Raw genomic sequence first — 22,267 nt, forward strand, 5'->3', positions numbered from 1 at the left:
TTGCAGAAATTGAGAGGAATGACGGAAGCTCTCTATATCCTTACAAAGACCAACAACACAAGATTTGAGTTCATATTTACGAACTTGATTCCTGGGAATTCTAGACATTTCACTTCAGTCATAGGAGTCTACAAGTAAGTGGCTTCATATAAGAATTTGATTGAATTTGACCGAAATATTCAAATCTTTTCTAATACATAGTAACCTCAAATGTGCCATATTTTTAGTAAGGATTTTGGTTGCTTACTGGCAAAACACGCACCTTTGGAGCAGAGTCATGCGTCGATTACTGATACTGTTGCGTTTCCAGGCTGATGCACAGATGCGTGGGTTGTTTTCAGGATTGTGTTTTCCCCAACTAATAATTCCATAGGACATTTCTTTTATGACCAAATTTTTAATTTAATGATTTCTGTATGTACAGTTATTAGGTTGGTGCGAATAAGATGTCCGCTCAAGGTATGTCATTTCCAAAGGCGAAAAAAATGAAAACCAAAATACCTCGTTAATCAAAATAGTCGCGGTCTGCAATCACACTTTTGCCATCGCTAAACCAAAAGTTGGATCCTAGAGTCAGCGTAGCAAAGAAGTGTTAAACCGCACGTTGCAGTGCCCTTTCATTAGGAAATATTTCCCTCACAAGAAAAGATCGAGATGTTGGAAGAGGTGATAAGTCAGTTGGAGAAATATCGGGGGAATAGTGTGAATGAGGAGTTTCGTACTGTAACTCATGCAGAGCCTGCATCACCGTTTGTGCAACATGTGGTTGAGCAGCTGCACTTCTGGTTTCACCTCGGCTGAGAAAGACATGATGAATAATTTCCATGATACCAGCAATAACACCTTCGGTGGGTAGAGAGTGGGTTAGGAAACAGTCCTGAACTTTAATCACGATTCTATTGTCGTAACTTTTTACGGTTGACATAGCAGATCCAGTTATCATCTAAAGTGACAAACGAATGCAGGAAAATGTCCTGGGTATTCCTTACATTCAGAGAAATGCACATCTCCATGTTCTTGTTGGCCTGTGTCAACTCATGTGGCATCCGTTCGTCCATCTTTTTCACCTCACCGTCGTGCGCAGTCGACGAACTACAGTGGTATGATCTATTCCTAACCCATTTGCAATTGGGCGAACACTTTTCCAAGAGTCTGCTCCCACTGTAAAAGCTTATTTGAACTTAATATTGATAGATGCCCAGGGAACTCATCTTGCAATACTGTGGCACTGGAACGAAGTTGACAAACCAATTGCGAGTGATTTATTCATTTGCCATTCCTGGCCTACAGTACCCTCCTTTTGAGGTAACTGCTAATTTATATATAACTTATTAAATTTATGTTGTTTCAAAATAATTGTACATATTTGTACTAAGTGTTATATATATATATATACAAAACTCCGACCAGGCAGTTAACTAACACATTCATTTTTTTTTAAAAAAAAATCACATAACCAATTAGTTTGTTAATATTTAATTCTAAGTAGTGCATAAAACTTTGATTTTTCAATTTGGAATACTGAATGTTCCTTTTTTTATATATGGCGATAGTTTCCTTAATACTAAGGGTCATATTTTATCACAATTAGCACCTTTTCTCCTTTAGCTGTTATAATGATAGTCTTCCGTTGGCGCTCTGGTGAGAACAGTCCCACTTATGTTCCAGATTAAATGACTGTGCAATTTGAGTATGTACTTCATTCACTAGGATCCGGTTTTCCAAACACTCCGTGCAGAGCTCACAATTCTTGTTTTGTCCACCATGTTTTTTGTTGCAGATGAAATGTTTTGCAAAATTTATACCTTTGAAAGGGACACTAGGATTGTGTTAGAACTTGCACACTTTCATTGTAGAATTCACATGATTCAACTGCTGAATTGATGTTTGATATAAGTTCATGGCAAGTTGCACAAGCTTCTTTTGATTCATTTTCTTCTGAAGATGCAATTTCTACTTTGAAGAGTTTGGTCAGTTTGATTACGTGTACTCACTCACAGCTGCAGTAATTTCTTAATATCTGTACGTACGGCTTAAGATTTGACTTTACCGATGATGGTTTCTTAAAAGGACTAACACTAACCTCTATAGCTGACTGATTCAGAGAATGTAGTTTTTCTTCTGCAGATACAAAATCATCATCCACACCATGAGAGACTTACTCTTATTCAGTTAATGTTATTGTTGATATTCTATCAAGGCATTTAGAACACAAGATATCATCATTGGAAACATCTTACTTTGAAACAGTCTTGAAATGAGCATTCTTATTTCCATCCTGAAGAAAGCTTTTGCTAATCTTATATAACATTGTTTTATGGATATGCAAATTGTCATTACACTTTGCTCTCCTATGGCCCCACTCAGAAGCCATTTCAAACTCAGTCTTGTCCACAAAACACCCTGCAACTCAATCAATTAGCAGAATCCTTATAGAGGGTGCCTGGGAAATAGGGACGAATTTTTGACGGTTCGCAGCCGGGGTTTTACCATGATTGTTATCCTCTATTCTTCCAATTAGTAGCCTGTGTGATGAGCATTGTTGGTTGGTATTTATTTCGCCATCGAGCGTTTGACAACAAAGCAACGCATCCAAGTGATTAAAAGTTATTACAAAAACAAGGAAAGTCCCACGGCAACCGTTCGAGATTTGCGTATGACACTTGGACGCAATGTTGCTCCTACTGAATCATCAGTTCGGAAGTTGGTCCTGAAGTTTGAGACCACGCTAAACAGTCAGTGTTAAATGTTAAGCAAGCTGGAAGACCGCGCTCTGTTCGAACAGAAGAAAACATTGTTGTTGTGCGTGACAATGTGACCATAAGCCCCATGAAATCAGTTCGCCGACAAACTCAACAATTGAATTTATCATCAAGTCCACTGCATGAAATCTTGTCGAAAGATCTGAGAATGCATGTATACAAGATTTAACTTACACAAGAGTTGAAGCCTACAGATCATGGAAAGAGACATCGATTTGCTCAATGGGTATTGGCTCGACAAGCGGAGAACGAGAACTTCACGACAAGAATAATTTTCTCAGATAAGGCACACTTCCATCTCAGTGCGTACGTCAATAAGCAGAACTGCAGAATATGGGGTACAGAAAATCCGCAAGTGACTATGGAAGAACAGATGCATCCTCAACGCACGACTGTGTGGTGTGGGTTCTGGGCAGGAGGAGTGATTGGCCCGTACTTTTTTGAAGACGATGAGGGAGCTGGCGTCACTGAACGGCGACCGTTACAGACACATGCTTTCAGATTGGTTTTTTCCAGTTTTGGATGAAATCGAAATTGAAAATGACGATTTTTGGTTTCAGCAAGATGGTGCGACCTGTCACACATCCCGAGAAACAATTGGTCTGCTGAATGAAAAGTTTCCTTTAAAAAAATTATCTCTTTGCGAGGAAATCAGGAATGGCTTGCCAGATCATGCGATCTTACCCCTTGTGACTTGTTTGTGGGGATTTGTGAAATCTAAAGTGTACGTGAACAAACCACAGACATTTCAACAACTGAAGGATGAAATTAAGAGGGTTATTAACGGCATCACACCAGATGTTTGTGAACGCGTCACCGCAAATTTCAATGAACGCATTGCTCATTGCCGTGCAGCCTTGGGTGGTCATATGCCGGATACAATTTTTCATACATAAATGTGAGAAAATTACCTAATGTGTATGTATACATAAATGGGAGAAGTTACTCAGTGTGTTTATAAAGAAAAAAAAATTCAATAAATTTTATTTTAGTTTTATAGCACTTTAATATTCGTCCCTATTTCCCGGACATCCTCTACAAACTTACAGGTACTTTTTGGCCACAAATTTGGTAAACTACTCTCTTTGTATGCCTATTGACAACTTTACTGTGAATTCATGTGCTCTCCTTTTTATATACTAGGTCAAACACACAATTATCTGATTGGTTTCAGAATGTTCTAGATGGTTTGTTACATTCTGGAACAACCTGGATGTGTCCATACTATTCTAGAATGTTCTGTTACATTCTGGAATAATCTGGATGGTTCCATATTATTCCAGAAGACCTTTCATGATTTGGAAGGTTCTGTGTAAAGAGAATCGAGAATAAAAACATTTCATCAATTCCAACTTCGATTTATCATTTTTATTCTATCAGATTGAGCACACTGGTCTGAGAATGGATTTTTTACAAAACCATTATGGAAAATCTTAGAACAAAAGTGGCGTTTCCTCCTTTCTAGGATATGTAGTACCCTTAGTGATACAACTCCTGTACAGTTCTCAGAAATTTTGGAAGTGATGTTTCTGAGAGGAAAACCAAACCAAACAACCAAAAAAGAAAAAGAAGAGAAAAAGTAAAATCAGTACATTAGTCATGGAACTTAAAACATGAACATTGTTTATAAAACCTGTTAAACCTCAAAAGTAGAAGTTCTCCTTTTCAGGGAATGTAATACTGTAGAGTACTGATCAGTAGTTTAAAAAAGGTGATAACTTTATTTAAAAAAAAGTTATTTTGCTAAAAAAAGTTGTTTTTGGTTTTTCAAACAAAAAAAAAAAAAAATATCAACAAGTTACAGTATAAAAACTTGGACCTTATTTCCAAACGGAAGATGGCATTCGAATCAGTAAACAGTTGTTTTTCAAATAAAATAAAGACCGATAAAATATCTTGAACCATTCTAGAGATAGAGTATTTTAATATTTTGCCGAAAACCGTGCGTAAGAAATAACACATACGAGTATCTTCGGCCAGGAGTTTTTTTTCTTTCTTTACAAAATAAAAAAGTATGAGTTTCTTACTTTCTCCTGAGTTAAATTCAGTAACATCTGAGACTATTAAGATACTCCTCTGCTTGAATTGGTATGGACTATGCCGATAGTATTTACTTAAAAACGGTATTGGTACACTTCGTATCTAGTTGTTAAGGAGATAAGTGAAACGCTTACTTCCTTGGTTAATAAAGTGATTCGATTTTCATGTAAGTTACTTAAGCTGATGAACAAGGTCACAAAATAAGTGGTTGTAATCTTAAAAGAAAGCTATTACAGACTCAGTCAAAGAAGTAGAAATTTTTCTTATCTTCTTAACAATTAAGTATGTTAGTATCTTCAGAAACGTTATAGAAAATCTTAACGATTTCAAAATGAACGTACTATAGGTCATACTATAAAATTGACTCAGATTATCTGTAAATTTGTTACAATTGTACAGTGGGGCTCACTGGCTCGGTTTTGACTCATCTTATACGCTTGTTATTGGATTAGTCGTCCATAGGCTTAGAACCATCTCAAAATACTACACACATGAATACCATCCTTCTTAGAGACGCAAAGCAAATATCGAGAAAGAAGTTTCGTCAAACTTCTTTTCACATGGTTATCGATCAGTCAATTATTTCATCATTTATAAGAGGAATTGAAAACACACTCTCATCTCTATATATAAACGAAGAATTCCTGAGTGAGTGACTGACTGACTTGATTGATTAACGCCCAGGCCAAGGCCAAACCGCTTAAGCTAGAAACTTGAAATTTGGACAGGGCATAGGATTTGTAATGCAAGGTTCCACTAAGAAAGAAATTTTGGAAATTCGACGAGTAGGAGTGAAAGGATTAAAGATGATTGTCTTAAAATTTCTATATCTTGGGATCTCTGAATGTTAGGAACATGAAATTTTGTATATGGATTTTTCATTTAAAATAATTAGACATGTCTTTCAATGTTTTTTTTTTTTTAAAGGAATGAAAAGGGGGCAATAAATAAAAAAGAGGTGAAAATTACAATTATTGTAATAAGGTGTCCATATCTCGAAAGCTATTAACCTTAAAGACATAACACTCGGTATTTGGACTTCTCATTTAAAGTAATTAGACACATGTTACTTTTTTTTTTTTTTTTTTTTTGCCCTAGAAGGAAAGAGAAATGGCGGGTAGAAAAAGAATAGGAGTTGCAATTGTTAAAATAAAATGACCATATATTGAAATTATATAAAGTTAGAGGCATGAAAATTGGTATTTGCGTTTTAATTTAAAATAATTAAAGACGTATTTCAGCGTGTTTTTTGTATTTCCCTTACAAGGGAAGAAAAAGGGTGGGGGTTTCAGTTTTTACAATAAGATGACCATAGATCCCTTAAGATTAGAGATATGAGAGTGGCGAGGGTCTGGAGGTGAAGTATCCAGTTAGCCGAAGGTTGGTATTTGTACATTCAATCCTCAATAGGCTTAAATTCATTGAAAGAATAAATTCAGTCACATCAAATTAAATTCAAGAAATAAATTCAATAAAAGTCAAGTCCGACTTGGTTGTAGATCGAATCAATGTGTCTGGCTTAATCACCACAGATCTTTGAATCTTCAATTTCTCTGTGTTACGTCTAGGGAGGGACTCAGTAATGTAGTAGTAAACACCGGCGCGGGAAAGACCTCTCTCCTGGTTATATGGTTTGCGTACGCGTCTTTGGCACGGGAGACCCGGGTTTGATTCGCGACGAGAGCTTTGAATCCCACTTTAAGCTGTAGGCCCACATCTTGTGTAGCCTCGATGTTGAAAGGGACGCTAAACCGTAATCCAACCAACTACTCAGCCGGCGTGGTATTCGGAGAATACGAGGTCTGTCGTTGCTCTTATTTACTCTGAATTTATTTATTAATTCATTCATTTGCATTCATTCTGGCTTTCGATTAGGATTAGGATTTCAGATTTTTGAGCTTTCGGCATCTGTGGTCATGTTAGACCGTCTCGTATGAGAGATGACTTCCCTCGGCGAGCACACTATCCAAGGAAAGAGAAGGAAGTGGCCAGGGACCTATACATTAGAAACCATTCCGGACTTTGGCGATGTGAACAAGGAAAACCCAGGATAATCTCATTCAGGATGCTTCGCCTGGAAAAGCTTTTTACACTTTTTCGACCGATTGCCCACACCGGGACTCCTGGCTTTTGATATTCTAAAAGACATAACTGTAGGTCAGTGAACTTCTTTTTCTTTTCATTGGAAGTGTTCAGGACAATGTCATTCGAAAAACTAAATTTTGTCTGATCATAGAAATATTAACGGAATAGTCATTTCCTGTAGACAAGTTTACTAGAATAACACACTTTGGTAGAAATTTTCTGACAATACATTACTTAGAAAGTATATATAAGTTTGATGGAGGGAAAAATAAAACATTACGAATTTTATTTTATTAATGAAATAAAATTTTTCTTGAGGTCTGCATACAACAGTGCAGTTCGGTGTTGCGAAGGGTCAAGTGGGGAGATTAGGTATTTATTTGTGACCTGTATAAAACTCATATAGTTCTTCATTCTTGACTTCTCTTTCTTTCTTTCAGAGCTTACACATCGTCCCGAATGTACAGAGAGCTTAAATTGAGAGGGGCAATAATTCGTAACAAACAGTTGCGTATATTGCCTTTGGAACAAGTATATACTACAGTACATGGTGTATGGAATCTTTCTAGTGATCAGGTATTTATAACTTACATATTGCGTCCTTATATCAACAAAATCACACGTCATAACATAAGTTGTAGAAATACTTGCGAACTTCTGTATATATTAGTGCGATTTTTTCTCTGGTTTAATAAGCATGGTCGTCACGGTACTTCTTTCACTGTAAAACATCTGAATATGCTATATAATCACAGAATCGGTAATAATACTAATATCTGGAAGTGTTCAGTATCATTATCTAGCTAGCAAGACTCTTATGTATCCATTTTGAAGCCATTTTTCTCCCAGGATATTAATGTTTTCCTTTGAATTAGATTTCACTGTTAAATTCCCATTTTCTGCCCTGGTGTTCTTAAATCTGCATCCAGATTTGTGTGAAACTGTTCACTAAGCAAATTTGGACAGTGATAATGACTGTTGGAGCTGTTTTCTTAAAGCGATATGGTTATGATCGATTAATCCTTGAGAAATAGTAGTCAATAATCTGTTCCATACTCTCAGTATCAAATTCAGTACACACTCTACAACAACATTGGCAAGATGGAAAGAGTATCAAGAAAACAATGTGTAACTGAAGCCATGCTTAAGAAGATGAAGGAGCGCAGAATGGCGGTAATCATGAACATCAAAAAATTCAGAATGCTGAATAATAATTGAGAAGAGAGACTGACAAAGCCAAAGAGAAATGCCTGAAGCCGAGATATTAAGAAATAATGGAATATCAGCGGCATGGCGGATATGATCTGATGTATAAAAAAGCACAAAAATTAGGAGGGAAAGCTAACAAAAGCATTCGCATCAAGGGATTCGTTCAAGGGATTAGGCGACAGTTAAATGAAAGTGCTGACTTCGCTTATTAAGCTCATCTAGTGAGTGGAGAATGGCCAGATAATTTTCCTGATGGTAAAATGGTTGTATTTTCCAATAAAAACCAGGAGAAGAAATGCAGTGATCACAGAACCATTTGCCTTATTTCCCACACTAGAAAGATTATTATGCACATGCTGAATTGACTGCTTGAAAGTAAGATAGAAGATATGTTGGACGAATATCAGTCTGGATTCCGGAAAGGAAAAGACACCACAGATGCTATTGAGTTGGTGGGAATTATATCAGAACGTGTTCTTAACGTAAGGGAAGAGTTCAGTTTGTGCATCACCGGCTAATCAAAAGCTTTAGGTTAGTTGGGACCAAACTTCCGAAAATTCTTAAAGATATTGGGTTCAACTAGAGAGATTGACGACTCATTCGAAACCTGTACATAGGACAACGAGTAAAGTTGCGTTTGAATCAAGGAGAAACTAATAGTATGGACAAGGACGGACAAGGATGTAGCATGTCACCCCAATTATTCAAGATTTACAGTGAATGCTTAGTGAAGGGAACATTAATGAGAATTGGATTTTTCAAGATTGGATGAGATCGTTATAAGGTCAAGTATACAGATGACATGGTTATTATAGCTAGAACCTAAGAAGAACTACAGAAAATGATAGACAAAATAGTTGACACTAGGAAACAATATAGAATGGAAATCAACGTCAAAAAGTAGAAATCATGAGAATATCCCTTGGAAACACGCCCTTACGGGTCAGAGTAGAACAAGTTGAACTTGAAGAGGTTGATCATTTCAGATATCAAGGAAATACTTGGATGAGCGATGCTTACTGCACCAAAGAGATCAGGTCAAGAGTGAACATTTTCACTGATTTACTTTTATTACGGTATAAAATACTTAAAGAATTAGCTGATTATGGAAAACACTTCATTTCTCTCATGCGTTGATTCTCACAAGTCGAAATTTGAGATTGAATTTCGGTCTGTTACTCGTGTGCCTAAAACAACAACCGCCATGTTTGTACGTCATCTCTCCGTTCAGGGGAAACTGCGTCGCTCAGTGGGAAATGGCTTAGAAAAAGATACGATGCATGTTTTTCAAGTATCTACGGCGTTATTAACCTTTTATTTGGCACTGTTGCTCTCAAGTAACATCGCATTCTGTTGCGTTATCCACACGAATTATAACTTCAGTGATCATTTAATTGGCATTATTGCTTTCATTCAATATTCATATACATGATTTTCGGGTCGCTTCTTTAGATACTTCTAATCTTCGTCAGCAGGGGACAGTCAAATTTAGTATTGTAGAAGCTTTATCTCCTACGTTCCACGAAAGTTCTTTTTTTATTCTTTTTCTTTCTGGTTTATTACTCTGTAGGACATCCTGTATTTTGTAACCAAAGTACAAAAATACTTTAAAAATTATGAAATTATGATCGGAAGACATGGTTCAACCATAAAAGCAAACTAAATATTTTAATGGTAGTGCTATCAATTCTTGCCAATTAAAGGGCTAATAAAACGAAGGAAAAAAGTAAATGAACTTAGTTTCTTTGAAAAGTAAACTACTTGGTTATAATCAATTATTTGAATATTTAAGATCAAGGTTGTGTAATAATCTGCAAGATTATACAACAAAGTATCTTACGTATATACTTTGTACTCAGTAATAAAGTCAATACATTGAATTTACTAAACCATTTAAATATGTAACCAGTGTTACTTTTCTTAGCAGTGCAACACATTCAGTGAACATACGTATTTATCCAAGTTTAGCAGTTCTTTTATGCGAAACCTTTAACGTTAGTTACACGTATAAGCACACGAAGACTGTTGCAATAGTATTTTGTTTAGTATTTTTTACATAAATGAGGATTGTTTGAAGCCTGAATTAATGCATAAATTGATGTCCTTATTTTGGATTACCAACGACTCGAAACGAAACGAGGCGAAATCTACGAAGCGAAATCTTATTCATATTTAAGAAGAAATCAACGATATAAAAGCACAGTGATCCGATAGTAGATGGAAAATTTCTCGTATGCAAATTCGTCATAGATTCAATAAGGAATGCATTCAAGGCGGAGTGTGAGGAACTTTACCCAGGGAAAAACTTATCTCCAAGTAAAAATAATTTAATCCTCTAATGAATTCAATACTATGACGCATATACTTGAGATGATGAGCATGTCCATGAGCTTTCTGGGAATTCTCTAGTACAGGAGTGGAACTACTTTATACATTAACCAGTATTTTCTAGTGTTCTGCCTTTTGCGCGTACTCCAGAATGTGCTTCACTTTCAATAGATTTCTGCCTATCTCTGTATTTCTACCACGTCTTTACTCGTGATGAATTCACTGCATTGTTCCCGAAAGTCTTCTGAATCATCCTAGTAGTTTCGGCTTTGCACAAACTTGCATGCAGATTCGCTGCTCTATTCGCTTAGTGGTTGCAGACGCGACGAGAACACGTGCTTACTCAGCGGCATCTAACTAATATCTGATATTGGCAGTGAAGTCGTTCTTGTTTACGCATGCGCATTACAGACTATTCGGCTGCCAGGTTACATCGTGGCAGCGCAAACTATTCTCGTTATACTAACGTTGCCTCGATACTTTCGAGATGAACCACGTACGTATATCATACATATATATTTAAATACTTATCTCACCTGTTACTGTTATTACTAGTAGTATTTCAAAATTTTTAAATTATTAAGTTTTTCAGATCATCTTCTTTCCCTTTCTTTTAGGGTAACCTTGGTACATTTATCATTACGAATGTCAGGCTGGTATGGTTTGCTGACATGAATGAAAACTTCAACATCTCTCTGCCGTACTTGCAAATCACAAATGTAAGTATGTTCGTAATGCTATATTTCAGGTATTCACTCATTGCGCCATATCAAGTAAAAATGAGCGATACGAATACTTTAGCAGCAATATGTTCTACCTCTCCTCATTTTCAGTGAACAAGTAATTTATCATTCTTACTGGTGGTAGAAAATAGGAATCCAAATATGTTTCAAGTTTATAAAAGTTGATCAGATTCATATTTATACAGGTGAGAAACATCCGTAGAAATTCTTTTACTTCTACTGTAGCTGATTCAGAATAATATCAGTTAAGGTAATTTTAGTTTTACATTATTTTAAATGTACTTACTACTATTCCTGTCATGTTCCTCTAGTTATTTTGATTAGGATTAGATTTCTGGGCTGTCGGCATCTAAGGCCATTTAGGCCGCCACATATATGAGGGATAACGTCCCTGGGCGAGCACACTGTCCGATGAAAGGGAAGGAAGGAAGCGGCCTGGGACCATTGTGTTAGGTACCATCCCAGCATTTGCCTGGTGTGAATGAGGGAAACCAAGGAAATACCTCACTCAAGATGGCTGGCCTGAAAAAGCTGTTACACTTTTTCGACCAAGTGACTCCACCAGGAATCGAACCCGGGAGCGGTCGCGCCAAAAGCGAGAGCGTTAGCGACTACGCCATGCGGGGCCGCTTACTTTGATTAGTATACAAATTATTCTTGTCATTTAGACAGAGGTTTATATATTGAAAACTGAATGACGTGCCAGATAATTGTCAGAAAGGAGATTGGGTAAGCTGTAATACTTTTCATTTGCTTAGATTACATACAAGTTATAGGAAAGTAAAACATGGCCGTAATAATACTTTGAATGTTAGATTACTATTTTTGTTGTATCATTTATATTATTAGAAATAAAATTCACCTTTACGTCCCATGGTTATGCTGTGTAGGTTGAAGGAAACGGCAGTGCTGAGAAAGAAAAAAATAAATTGGGTGAAAATGGGATAATCCCGAGGAAACTCACTCACACGCTGTTTTTGCACCTCAGAGCCCACTTGGTGCGAGCTGAGATCGAACTAGGGACTCCACTTTACCAGAGGTGAACGCTCTACGCGGAGTCACTGCAGCCCCTTTATGCTACTAGAAAAATATTAACTTGGTTCATTTTTCAATTTTAACTTTTCCTATCTTCTTGTAGAAACATATTCAGCATATCAAGTTAATAAATTTGAATATATATTAAAGGAAGGGCATTTATTTTTTTAAGAAAGACTCCTTTTTTATTTTTTATTTAATGTCCCACGATTATGCACTTAAAATAAAGGGGGATGGTGATCATGAGATGGGTGATAATGATGGAATGACGGGAAACTTCCGAGGGAACTCACGCTCTCGGTGTATGTCCACCACAAAGACCACTTGACGGAACTGTTTTGAAATGAAATTAATTTTTTAGTGTAACATCTCACAGTTATGCCCTCTGGGCCAAAGGAGACTAATGATTTAATGAAAATGGATGATTGTGAAACTAACTTCATTGTGTTCTCCAACCGGGAATCGAACCTGGAACCACATGCATCAAAGGCATACGCGCTAGTGACTAAACGACCGGGGAGAGCAAAAGACTTTTTAGGAGTTCAGGATTGTTAGGTGTGTGAAATTGTCTTACGTGCATGTTAGATCAGAGTTCTTTATGACTTAGTACTATCATTTAATGAATGGTATGCAGATATTTAAAATATTTGACTACGCACTTCTCTTTGAAATGTCGTATTCTCACAGTTGTATGTTTGATATTCAATAATTTGGCTTGAAATAGTCGTCAATCAGCTGTTTTTTTTTTTTTTTTTTATTTATTTTTTTTTTAATACATAATGATAAGAATGCAGATTTGTTCAGTAGGAGGTTGGTGAATTTTACTTATTTATTTATTAACAGGTAGTGTAAAAAAATATTGAGAATTTTGTGTACAAGATGACTTTAATGTCCCAAATATAAGGGTATATGGGTCGCAGCTGGTCAGTCCTAACGTCATTTATTGCTTCCTCAAATCAAGAAAATGTATGATTAGTGATTATGATGTATTGATTTCAGATGTATCTTATACGACATTGAGGGCCATTAACCTGGAAGATGAGACTATTTAGGTGTTAGTTATAGTATTGTTGATTGAACGTTTTACTAATTATTTATCTTATTAAAATTGAATGGCCTTAAATTATTGTATTTGGTTATGTAGTAATATGGCATATTGGACTTCCGTAACTCACACTTCAAACGTCTGAACGCAGTGTTCTTACGGACGCATGTGCTGATAAGAACAAGGACAAACTTAACAGAATATTTGCTTGTATTGTGTAGTAGTACTCCTACGGATGTTTGTGTGTCCAGGATATGAAAGTGAAATGATGTAGAAACAGATTTAGTGTACCTTTTATTCTTACGGGTGGCAACTGGACCACAATGCGTCAAATGCAGTGTGTAATAGCGTTCGATGAAGAAACCGTGAATAAACATCTGTAATGGTCCCGGAAATATGATACTCGGGTGATTTCAACCTTAAACAACAAGGAAGATCACCCTTAGCGTGACGAGTATCCATGAGCAACTGTTGAAAATCCATGTCTACAATAGATTGCTTCCAAATTGAGTGTTTGCCCTGAAACAGTTGGTAAATGTCTCAAAGCTATTATTTAAAAATAAAATAAATTGAACTCTACTAACAGTTGCCGCATGAACTTAATGAAACACAGAAATAACGTACTCTAGAAATGTGTTCCTTCTTGGCTCGCCGGAATGCCTTCACGCCGTTTCTCTATCACGTAATGACATGCGACAAGAAGTGCAGCCATGATAATAGGTTGATGTCAAAAACCTACTAGGAAGATACTGAAACATTTCCTACACTGACATAAGATCATGATGACCGACTGTTTATACGAGGTCTATTACCTCGTACCTGCCACCTGTATCGTACTATCATGAATTTGGTACATAGAACTAAAAACATCACCTACCATTAGTATACAGAAAGGGGACAATCACGTTTCATGACGCTTGTCTGAACATGTCTAGGGTGACAGTAGTAAATCTGAATTCACTATCTTCCATCTCTCTATAGTCCAGGTGTGAATCCAATAGAATATGATTTTTTTCACGTGTGTAGGTCTGGGAATTGCTTCACAAGCAAAATTGTTTAAAAGCAACTCTCTTACAGAACCAAATATTTGTTCCGTGCGGGAATCGTGCACCTAGTCGTTGGAAGGATGTTGCATACATAGCACCACTATTACCATGAGTATCTCTGTACTACTATGATATAGTGTTTTCATTTCACACTTCAAGATCCTACATTCCATGTTACACAAACCAATACTAGGATTATTTATGGATTTTTGGTAATTTATTAATTGTAGAAACTTACTGACGTTCTATACATGGAACTGAATTTTCAGATAAAAGTTCGTGAGTCCAAATTTGGTACAGCTTTGGTTGTAGAAAGTGCAGAGTGCAGTGGAGGTTATGTTCTGGGCTTTAGAATTGATCCAAGTGAAAAGCTGCAGACTATATTCAAGGAACTTTCATCAATACACAAAGTTTATAGTCAGTGTCCCATTTTTGGTGTTGAATATACAACAGAAGAAAGGGTAAGTTACATAGTGTAAAAATAGTTCGCTATTTTAGGATTTTAATATAGTTTTACATGAGAGCAAAAGGAAATAGTTTCCTACTTATGTGATACAACTATTCTCTCTCAATATAAATTAGAAACTTCAAATTTTCATGAGTCACCGAGCTATCACGTCAGGAAGTTAAGAATATAATCTCCAATTTTTACTTTAAAAACATTATCAGATACCGTTATTGTTATTAGAAGCTTGTCTTTTAAAAATATAAATTTTTTAGGGAAATGATAATATCAAAATAGTAGCTTGTATGTGATGCTGAGTTCGATTCCTGGTAAGAGCACAGAATTTACAGAGTAGGCTCAGAATTTTGAAGCACTTGAATTATCATATATCGATCTCTCATCGAAAGAAACGCAGAAATAACAGTGGTAGGTTGGTTTGGAGTTTAGCGTCTTTATCAGCACCGAAGATATATATATAAGACGTAGACTTATAGTTTAACATAGTGGTTTCCAACCATTTTCGACAGGCGACACACTTTTTTTTTTTTTAATTAACAGTAATATAAATTACAGTAGTATAATACTACAAATTTTTGTAGAGTAGTGACTATAGAGTACTAAGCATTGTTGCTACTGCTGGAGGCGTTAACTGGCACAGTCTTTCTCAAAATTAATTTTAACTAATTAAATCCTTCATGATTTTTAAATTCTAAAATTTTGCTACACTCGGGTTTGGAACTGCTGGCTTACTATGGGATCCGAATCCCATGAGTTCCCACCGTGAATCGAACCTAGGTCTCCTACACTAATCATATAGCCTCGAGATAGCTCTTATAACAGCGATAGAAGCCGATGTGCTGATCACATTTTATCCTTTCGGTCTGTAAATCCAGAGCATATAATTTACTTTAATAATAATTCTTATAGAACTTTATTTATTTTAATTTTTCAGTGTGTCTCGTCTAAGAAAGCTTGTTTGTTTCTCGAAAAGTGAACATCGATAATTATACGTTAATCAAATTGAAGGTTGTAAACATTATTAACGAAGGTTATTGAAACAGTTTATTCTTTAATTAAAAAATAAATCATTGACCAAAGTAAATCACTTCTAATAAATAACCAATTTATCATTGCCGAAACTGTATCACTGTTATTTCTCAACACATTGGCTGCCATGTGTATAAAATTGATACACAAGGTGATTTCCCTGGCAGACCATGTGCATAAAATTGATACTCATGTTTCATACAATATGTATACCTGAAAATGGCCTCTTTCTGGTATATAACCATGGGTGATTAATGTCTGGTAGCCATTAAGAGTGATTCGCTGCTTTGGTCAGATTATATATTTTAATTAAGGCAAAGCAGTTCCAAAACTAGAATAAACGGCATTCAATTTATTCTTCAGTAAAAGTAATAAATACTGTAAGTTATTACTTTGATTAGTAGTATAATTTTAATTGTTGCTCTCGACTTCGGTCTTCAGTTCTGAATTATTTTTAAATTAGACATATCTGGCTCTGGAGAGTCAAGGAATCGATTGAAGTGCTGTTTTAGAAAATTTGATAAGATAAGGAACAGTTGTAGGATAATTCTTTTTAGAGTTGGACTAGTAAAATCCAATTATAGTACGGCATTGAAGTCACTATACAGAGTGTTTCAAAATAACACTGACAACGTTTGGGAGGTGATTCCTGACACCAAGATAAGACAAAAAGTATAGACCAACCTGGGTGCAGAAACCCGTCATTTCCGAATTATAGGCTACCGAAAACATGAAAAGATGAACTTTAAAGGTCCATAGCTCCAAAACTATGGGACCTACCGTAGGCGGGTCAAGATTTTACTTAAAAACTAAGTGCGCTATCCAGAAATGCATGTTTCAGAATCCTGCAGTACTCACGCAACAATTTTTATAGAGGAAGTTTGGCTACGAACATATAATTTGAAGTACTCATCAACTACCTCTACAAAAATTGTTGCGGAAGTACCGCAGGATTCTGAAACATGAATATTTGGATGGGCACATACTAGTTCCTAAGTGAAATCTTGACCCGACTACGGTAGGTCCCATAGTTTTGGAGCTATGGACCTTTAAAGTTCCTTTTTTTCATGTTTTCGACAGTCTATAACTCCAAAAGGAAACATTTGTACACCCAGGTTGGTCTATACTTTTCGTCTTATCCTGAGGTCAGGAATCACCTCCCAAACGTTGTCGTTGTTGTTTTGAAACACCCTTTATATTTATGATTTGCCAAGTAATGATCTTTCTTGCTGCTATTATGATAATAAATACGACGAATTATGTGCGTGTATTTCTCTATATAAGACAAAATACATCTTTTTTTCCCTCAAGATTATTACATTTGGTTATGCACATAGCAATCCCAATCCATACCTATTTGAAATAATTATACTTATCATATCAATTACAATTACTAAAAGCTTTCTTACCAGCTAATAACAATATTTCAAGAATAGTAAACTAAAGAGAAAAAGCTTATTACTCAATGCATTATTCATGAAATGCAAGGAACTTTTCCGATTATCACGGTCTTCGTCAGCGAAAGAGTTTTAAAATTAAAAGGTGAAAAACATATGGAAATGTGAAGGGTTAAAAAGGAAATTCGAAGCAACTGCAAAACTTCATTATAAAATGTATAGAACACAGTTACAAGTAACATAACAAAATAGGTTGAAAAATACATGCTGCTAATCACGCTTATAAATTACTAACCTTAATAATTTTTTTTAAAGAAAACTATATTTTCTCAGATCGGAATTCTAAAAATCAACACTGAGAACGTCATAGAAATTATTGTATAGGGTGTTTGTTTTTTAAAAAAGTAGTCTGTTGAAACATAATTGGAAAGCGAAAGGTCTATAGGATATTTGGTGGAAACGGAATATCCAATATTGTACTTGATGCAGCAATTCGGTTTTGATACTTTTATAGAACACTGACTTTTAGAATTCCGGACGAAGTTTACAGTGGAAGCATTTAAGATGCCATCTATGTAAATGACGATATACTCACTCGTTATTCGTTTCCAACTTTTATGTTGCAGGAGAATTTTCTCCTACTTGAAGACCAGAATATTAACCTCACTCCTCGTGCATGCTTTGAATCTGCTATTCTTGCATGACCCTCCGCTCAGGTAGGCACTTTTTTCCAACACTGTGTGCTTGCGTTTGCATAGTTCTATAGCTTAACTTGGTTACATTATTTCTTTGTTGCTTGCAACACATGTCTGGTAATTACGACTTTTTTCCCCATCTGTTTTAGTAGATTAAACGGAAATCTGATGTCAGAGGAGCACGAACATAATTAGTGCTTCCGTTTCGCTTAAGCATTAGGAGCACTATCTTTTCAATACCGTAAATTCAGAGACTATTGTGAACTCATAAAAGATTTATCTTTTCTTACCACAGTTTTTTATGTCACAATTTTGGTATGTTTGAAGTTGATTGCAATCTCCAGACATGTACGTATAATAGACTGTATAAATTTTTGATCATTGCCAGCTATAGGGTGCTTTCGGAAGTTATGATTATCTTACAATTTTCCTTCCATGCTCTATTTTTACTCATTGGTATTTTCTTGTAAGACAATGATTTGTAAAATTTATAATTTTATTTCCCAGCTCTTAACTTTATAATATTTGCAACAAGGCATCACGAAGTGTGTATAAAAAGCAAATTATTTTCCAGAAAATAGTGAAAACATTATTACACGACATTAAGAGAGGTTGATCTTAAGTTTAATTCCCTATAGGAGAGCATTAACGTTTGTACACATTCCGGTAGTTCAGATGTTACCTTAAACTGTAGGTCCACATCTCATATGATCTCGATGCTGAAATGGGACACTAAACTTCAACAACCAAACAAATGAAGGTTATTTATAAATGCTTCATCAGGCAGGTAGGGAGAATACATAGAAAAAAAAGAAAGAAAATTTAAAGACAAAAATAGCAGTAATGCGTTCAGCAAGGCCCCATATTCAAATGCAATCACCTGATACAGGAGGTTATTCACTTTATATCCGACCATTGTTGACGGGTACTCACCTTAGGAAATGCCGCGCTGTCACCACCGATCATGTACTGTTGGACCACCCAGCATTGTGGACTACACACGGCATCGCAGTTTCCATTGCAGCAATCTCCGGCGCAGGACAGGCATGCGAATTCTGTCCCACTCCTCTCTGCACGCTTTTTATAGTTCATCCAAAGTGCGCGGGCGGCGATGTTGAAGACATCGTCTCAACAGTCCAAATGCGCAAAAATCCATTGAACTGGCATCTGGGCTTTTCACAGAAATGTCTTCAAACGGGATGGCATGAATTTCTAATTCCTCTGCCATTTCCTGATAAAAACATATTGAGTTCTGGCGGTATAACTCAAAGCTTTGTCCGGGGGGCGCGGTGGCTCAGTGGTAGAGCGTTCACCTCCGGTGCTTGGGGTCCCTGGTACGATCCCAGCTCGCGCCGTGTGGACTTTGTGGTGGACAAACACCGTGCTCGTGGGTTTTCTCTGGGTTCTCCCGTTTCCTCCCACTTTCTTCATTCCACCATTTCACTTATCTCTCATCATCACCCGTCTCCTTTAGCCTAACCGGTATAAGCGTGGGACGTAAAGCTTAAAGATTTCATTTCAGTTTTTCGAAGCCTTGTCCATATGGATCACCACCTGGTTCGCGATTCATCTTCACGTTTTTATCCATCTTGCGTATCAGCAACTTACCCTCATATCCTAAGACCATAGCAACCATAAAACCACAAGGGAAACTCCTTGCACTGACGAACAAAGTTGATACGCCCCTTGCCGTCAATGTCACGGTATGTAATTGTCCAAATGTGACCACCAATAGTGAGATAGACATACGATTTGATTCATTCATTGTGACAACTTTTTTTTTTCATCATTCATTCATTTGGAACCCGCTAGCTACTTTTCATACAGTTTCCTGCAGTTCGTCTTACGTTCGGCAATGTGACGCGGTAGCAGGTGGTGTACACGGGCCTTCTGCACACATTTCAACCTGAGGCGCTTGCAAATTGTTTTGCTCATAGGTGACGGTGCGAGGTGGAATCTGTGGCCCATATTACCTTGCGTCGGGGGATTCTTTTGGCACGTCAATCGACGGATCCCCCGTAGCACTACGGGTAAGGATGTTACAAAATAGAGGATTTGCGTATACAACAAAAATCGTGAAGCCGTACGCTACCTCTCCGCCCAATACGATCGCAATGTTTTGAGCCAGCATTCGTGCCGGAAATGAGAGTAGCTGATCAACGAGAGTAGATGTGCTTTTTTTTTTTTTTTTTTTTTTTTTTTTTTTTTTTTTTTTTCCATTGAGTTAATAGGATGAAGATACATATGGGCAATTCTTCTATTTTATAACATCCTTGACTACGGGTGTCACTTTGCTTGCAGCCCTTCTGGTGGTTTTCGTGGGTGAATGTTTGACAAGGGGAATCTGTTGTGTGTACAATAGTTTTCGCAGTGTTCACCCCGAGTGTTAATCCATTCTAAAGACATTGTTTTACAATGCGTATATATGAAAACTTAGCATGGAAAAGGGTCATTACTTAACCTTCTCAATACCGGTTGATTTTCGAAGCCATTTGGGAACACTCACGCACCTACAAGATCAGACATGACACTGCTCCCGCCAACAAACCCATAGTTCCAGCTTGATGGAAAAGGGTCATTACTTAACCTTCTCAATACCGGTTGATTTTCGAAGCCATTTGGGAACACTCACGCACCTACAAGATCAGACATGACACTGCTCCCGCCAACAAACCCATAGTTCCAGCTTGATGCGCCAAGTGGCAGCACGAATCGAAAATGGTCGGATATACATCGAACAATTTTCTGTAGTGTTTCCAAGTTAAAGGTAAAGAGAGTTCGGTAGACGTTGATAAAAGTAATGGAACGAATTGGTCACTATGAGTATAGGAGTGAGAAGATATAACCAAAGAACAGAGAAATTTATATGACAGTGTAAAATAATTTTTAAAAAAATAGAATAAAAAATTAAAATCATCACACGATGGGTTCAGTACAGTATACGAGGTCGTATTTAATGTCCCTTTGGGGTCAAATGTGAAATCATACCAAAGAGAGCATTTTCCATGAAGATTTTTGGAAATTACAAAACTATTGAGATAAATTTTAATATAATTCTATAGGAGATTATACCGTATATTCCATCCCACCCCCACTATAACTAAATATAGCTGTAGGTAAAAACCTGAATAGGGCAGGGAACATTTCTCTGATTAGAAAAAATTACTATATTATTAATTTCAGAAGTGGTTATCATACTACGTTCATGCACAAAATATCTCTAAAATGTCAGGAATAGCCCAAAGCTGAAATAAGCCCTTTTTGTTATGAAATAAGTTAGGAAAACTTCTTTACTCAATATATTGTAAACTTTTATTTTATTAGTTGCCAATTTTTCAGTTCAATTTTTGTATAAATCACATATTTGCTTCTTACTATATATATATGCATGCTTATGTATGTGTGTGTGTTTTTAGGACAAAATTGAACACTTGTTTGCTTTCTCTGTGTTTAATTTTCTATTAAAAACTCTTACTTGTGATCGCCAAAGAATAAGAAATAAAACTAAATACTCCCTGTTCCGAAGTTCTTTAAGCTTGAAATTATAGTTTCCTATCGGGAATCGAAGCCGAACCCCGTATACCCAAGGTGCTTGCGCTAGCTTCTGGACTGACGAATTGGGCTAGTGAGCTCAGTTGTGCTCCATCCTGCCGAAGTTTCCTTGCCTATATTCTTTCATAGTCCATATAATCAATTAAATGTGCTGTTACTAAAATAGGATTCTATACCCAATTGAGTTGTCCACAGATAAAATATACTCCATCAAGCAATTCGTCAAGGTTCAGTTTGGAGCGCTGTAAGGTAGGATTGGGGAAATGTGCGGTCAGATAAATTGGAAACAAACCAAATTCACTTCTTTGTTATAATTTTTTTCCATTACTGATTGCTCTTGTGTACAAAGTTGGGACAATAGTAATTGTTTTGTTAGAATTAGATTAAGGTTCTGGAAATTTGAGTGAACTATGTATATATTGAGGCTTATACACTAGTGCTGGCAAGTGATTGCTATAATCTATTGTTTTAACATAAATTATTTTGCAGTAGTCTCTTTATTTATGAATATTTCATGATGTCAGAGCAAAGCAGATGGAGGAAATGAGCAAGGTAACAAAAGGGTAGTATTATACCAAAATACTTCCCTTTTACTAACTTGAAAGCTGCTCTCACGTCAGATACGTTTTCTTGTATAATTACTAAAAATTTGTAGCTCCTATAAAACTAAGGTATACTAAGGTATAAATTTTAGCGCAAAATATTAGTTGTTGTATTCGGAACTATTTCGTAAACAAGTAAAATATAGAAGAAACCACCGGTGTGACTAACAATTCAAACAATTTGCATAAATATTGAGTTGTTTGGTGGGTTAATAGAGAAAGGGTAAATAGCTTTT

General features: G+C 36.3%; 1 protein-coding gene across 4 annotated transcripts in view; it reads left to right on the top strand.

The window, feature by feature from the left end:
• Window positions 1-22,267, top strand: part of BBS5 (Bardet-Biedl syndrome 5 protein) — a 58,432-nt gene that overhangs the window by 34,925 nt on the left and 1,240 nt on the right. For 3 of the 4 annotated variants that reach the window (XM_081727185.1, XM_081727182.1, XM_081727186.1), the window contains exons 4-7: window positions 7-134; window positions 7,328-7,463; window positions 11,042-11,143; window positions 14,563-14,754. In XM_081727185.1, the coding sequence (XP_081583311.1) occupies window positions 7-134; window positions 7,328-7,463; window positions 11,042-11,143; window positions 14,563-14,754 (558 nt within the window). Of the gene's footprint in view, window positions 1-6; window positions 135-7,327; window positions 7,464-11,041; window positions 11,144-14,562; window positions 14,755-17,808; window positions 17,899-22,267 lie in introns of all 4 variants that reach the window. The other variant, XM_081727188.1, reaches the window with a different exon arrangement.

The sequence above is a fragment of the Thermobia domestica genome, chromosome 1, assembly GCF_964235325.1.
Source record: "Thermobia domestica chromosome 1, izTheDome1.hap1.1, whole genome shotgun sequence".
Lineage (NCBI taxonomy): Eukaryota > Metazoa > Arthropoda > Insecta > Zygentoma > Lepismatidae > Thermobia > Thermobia domestica.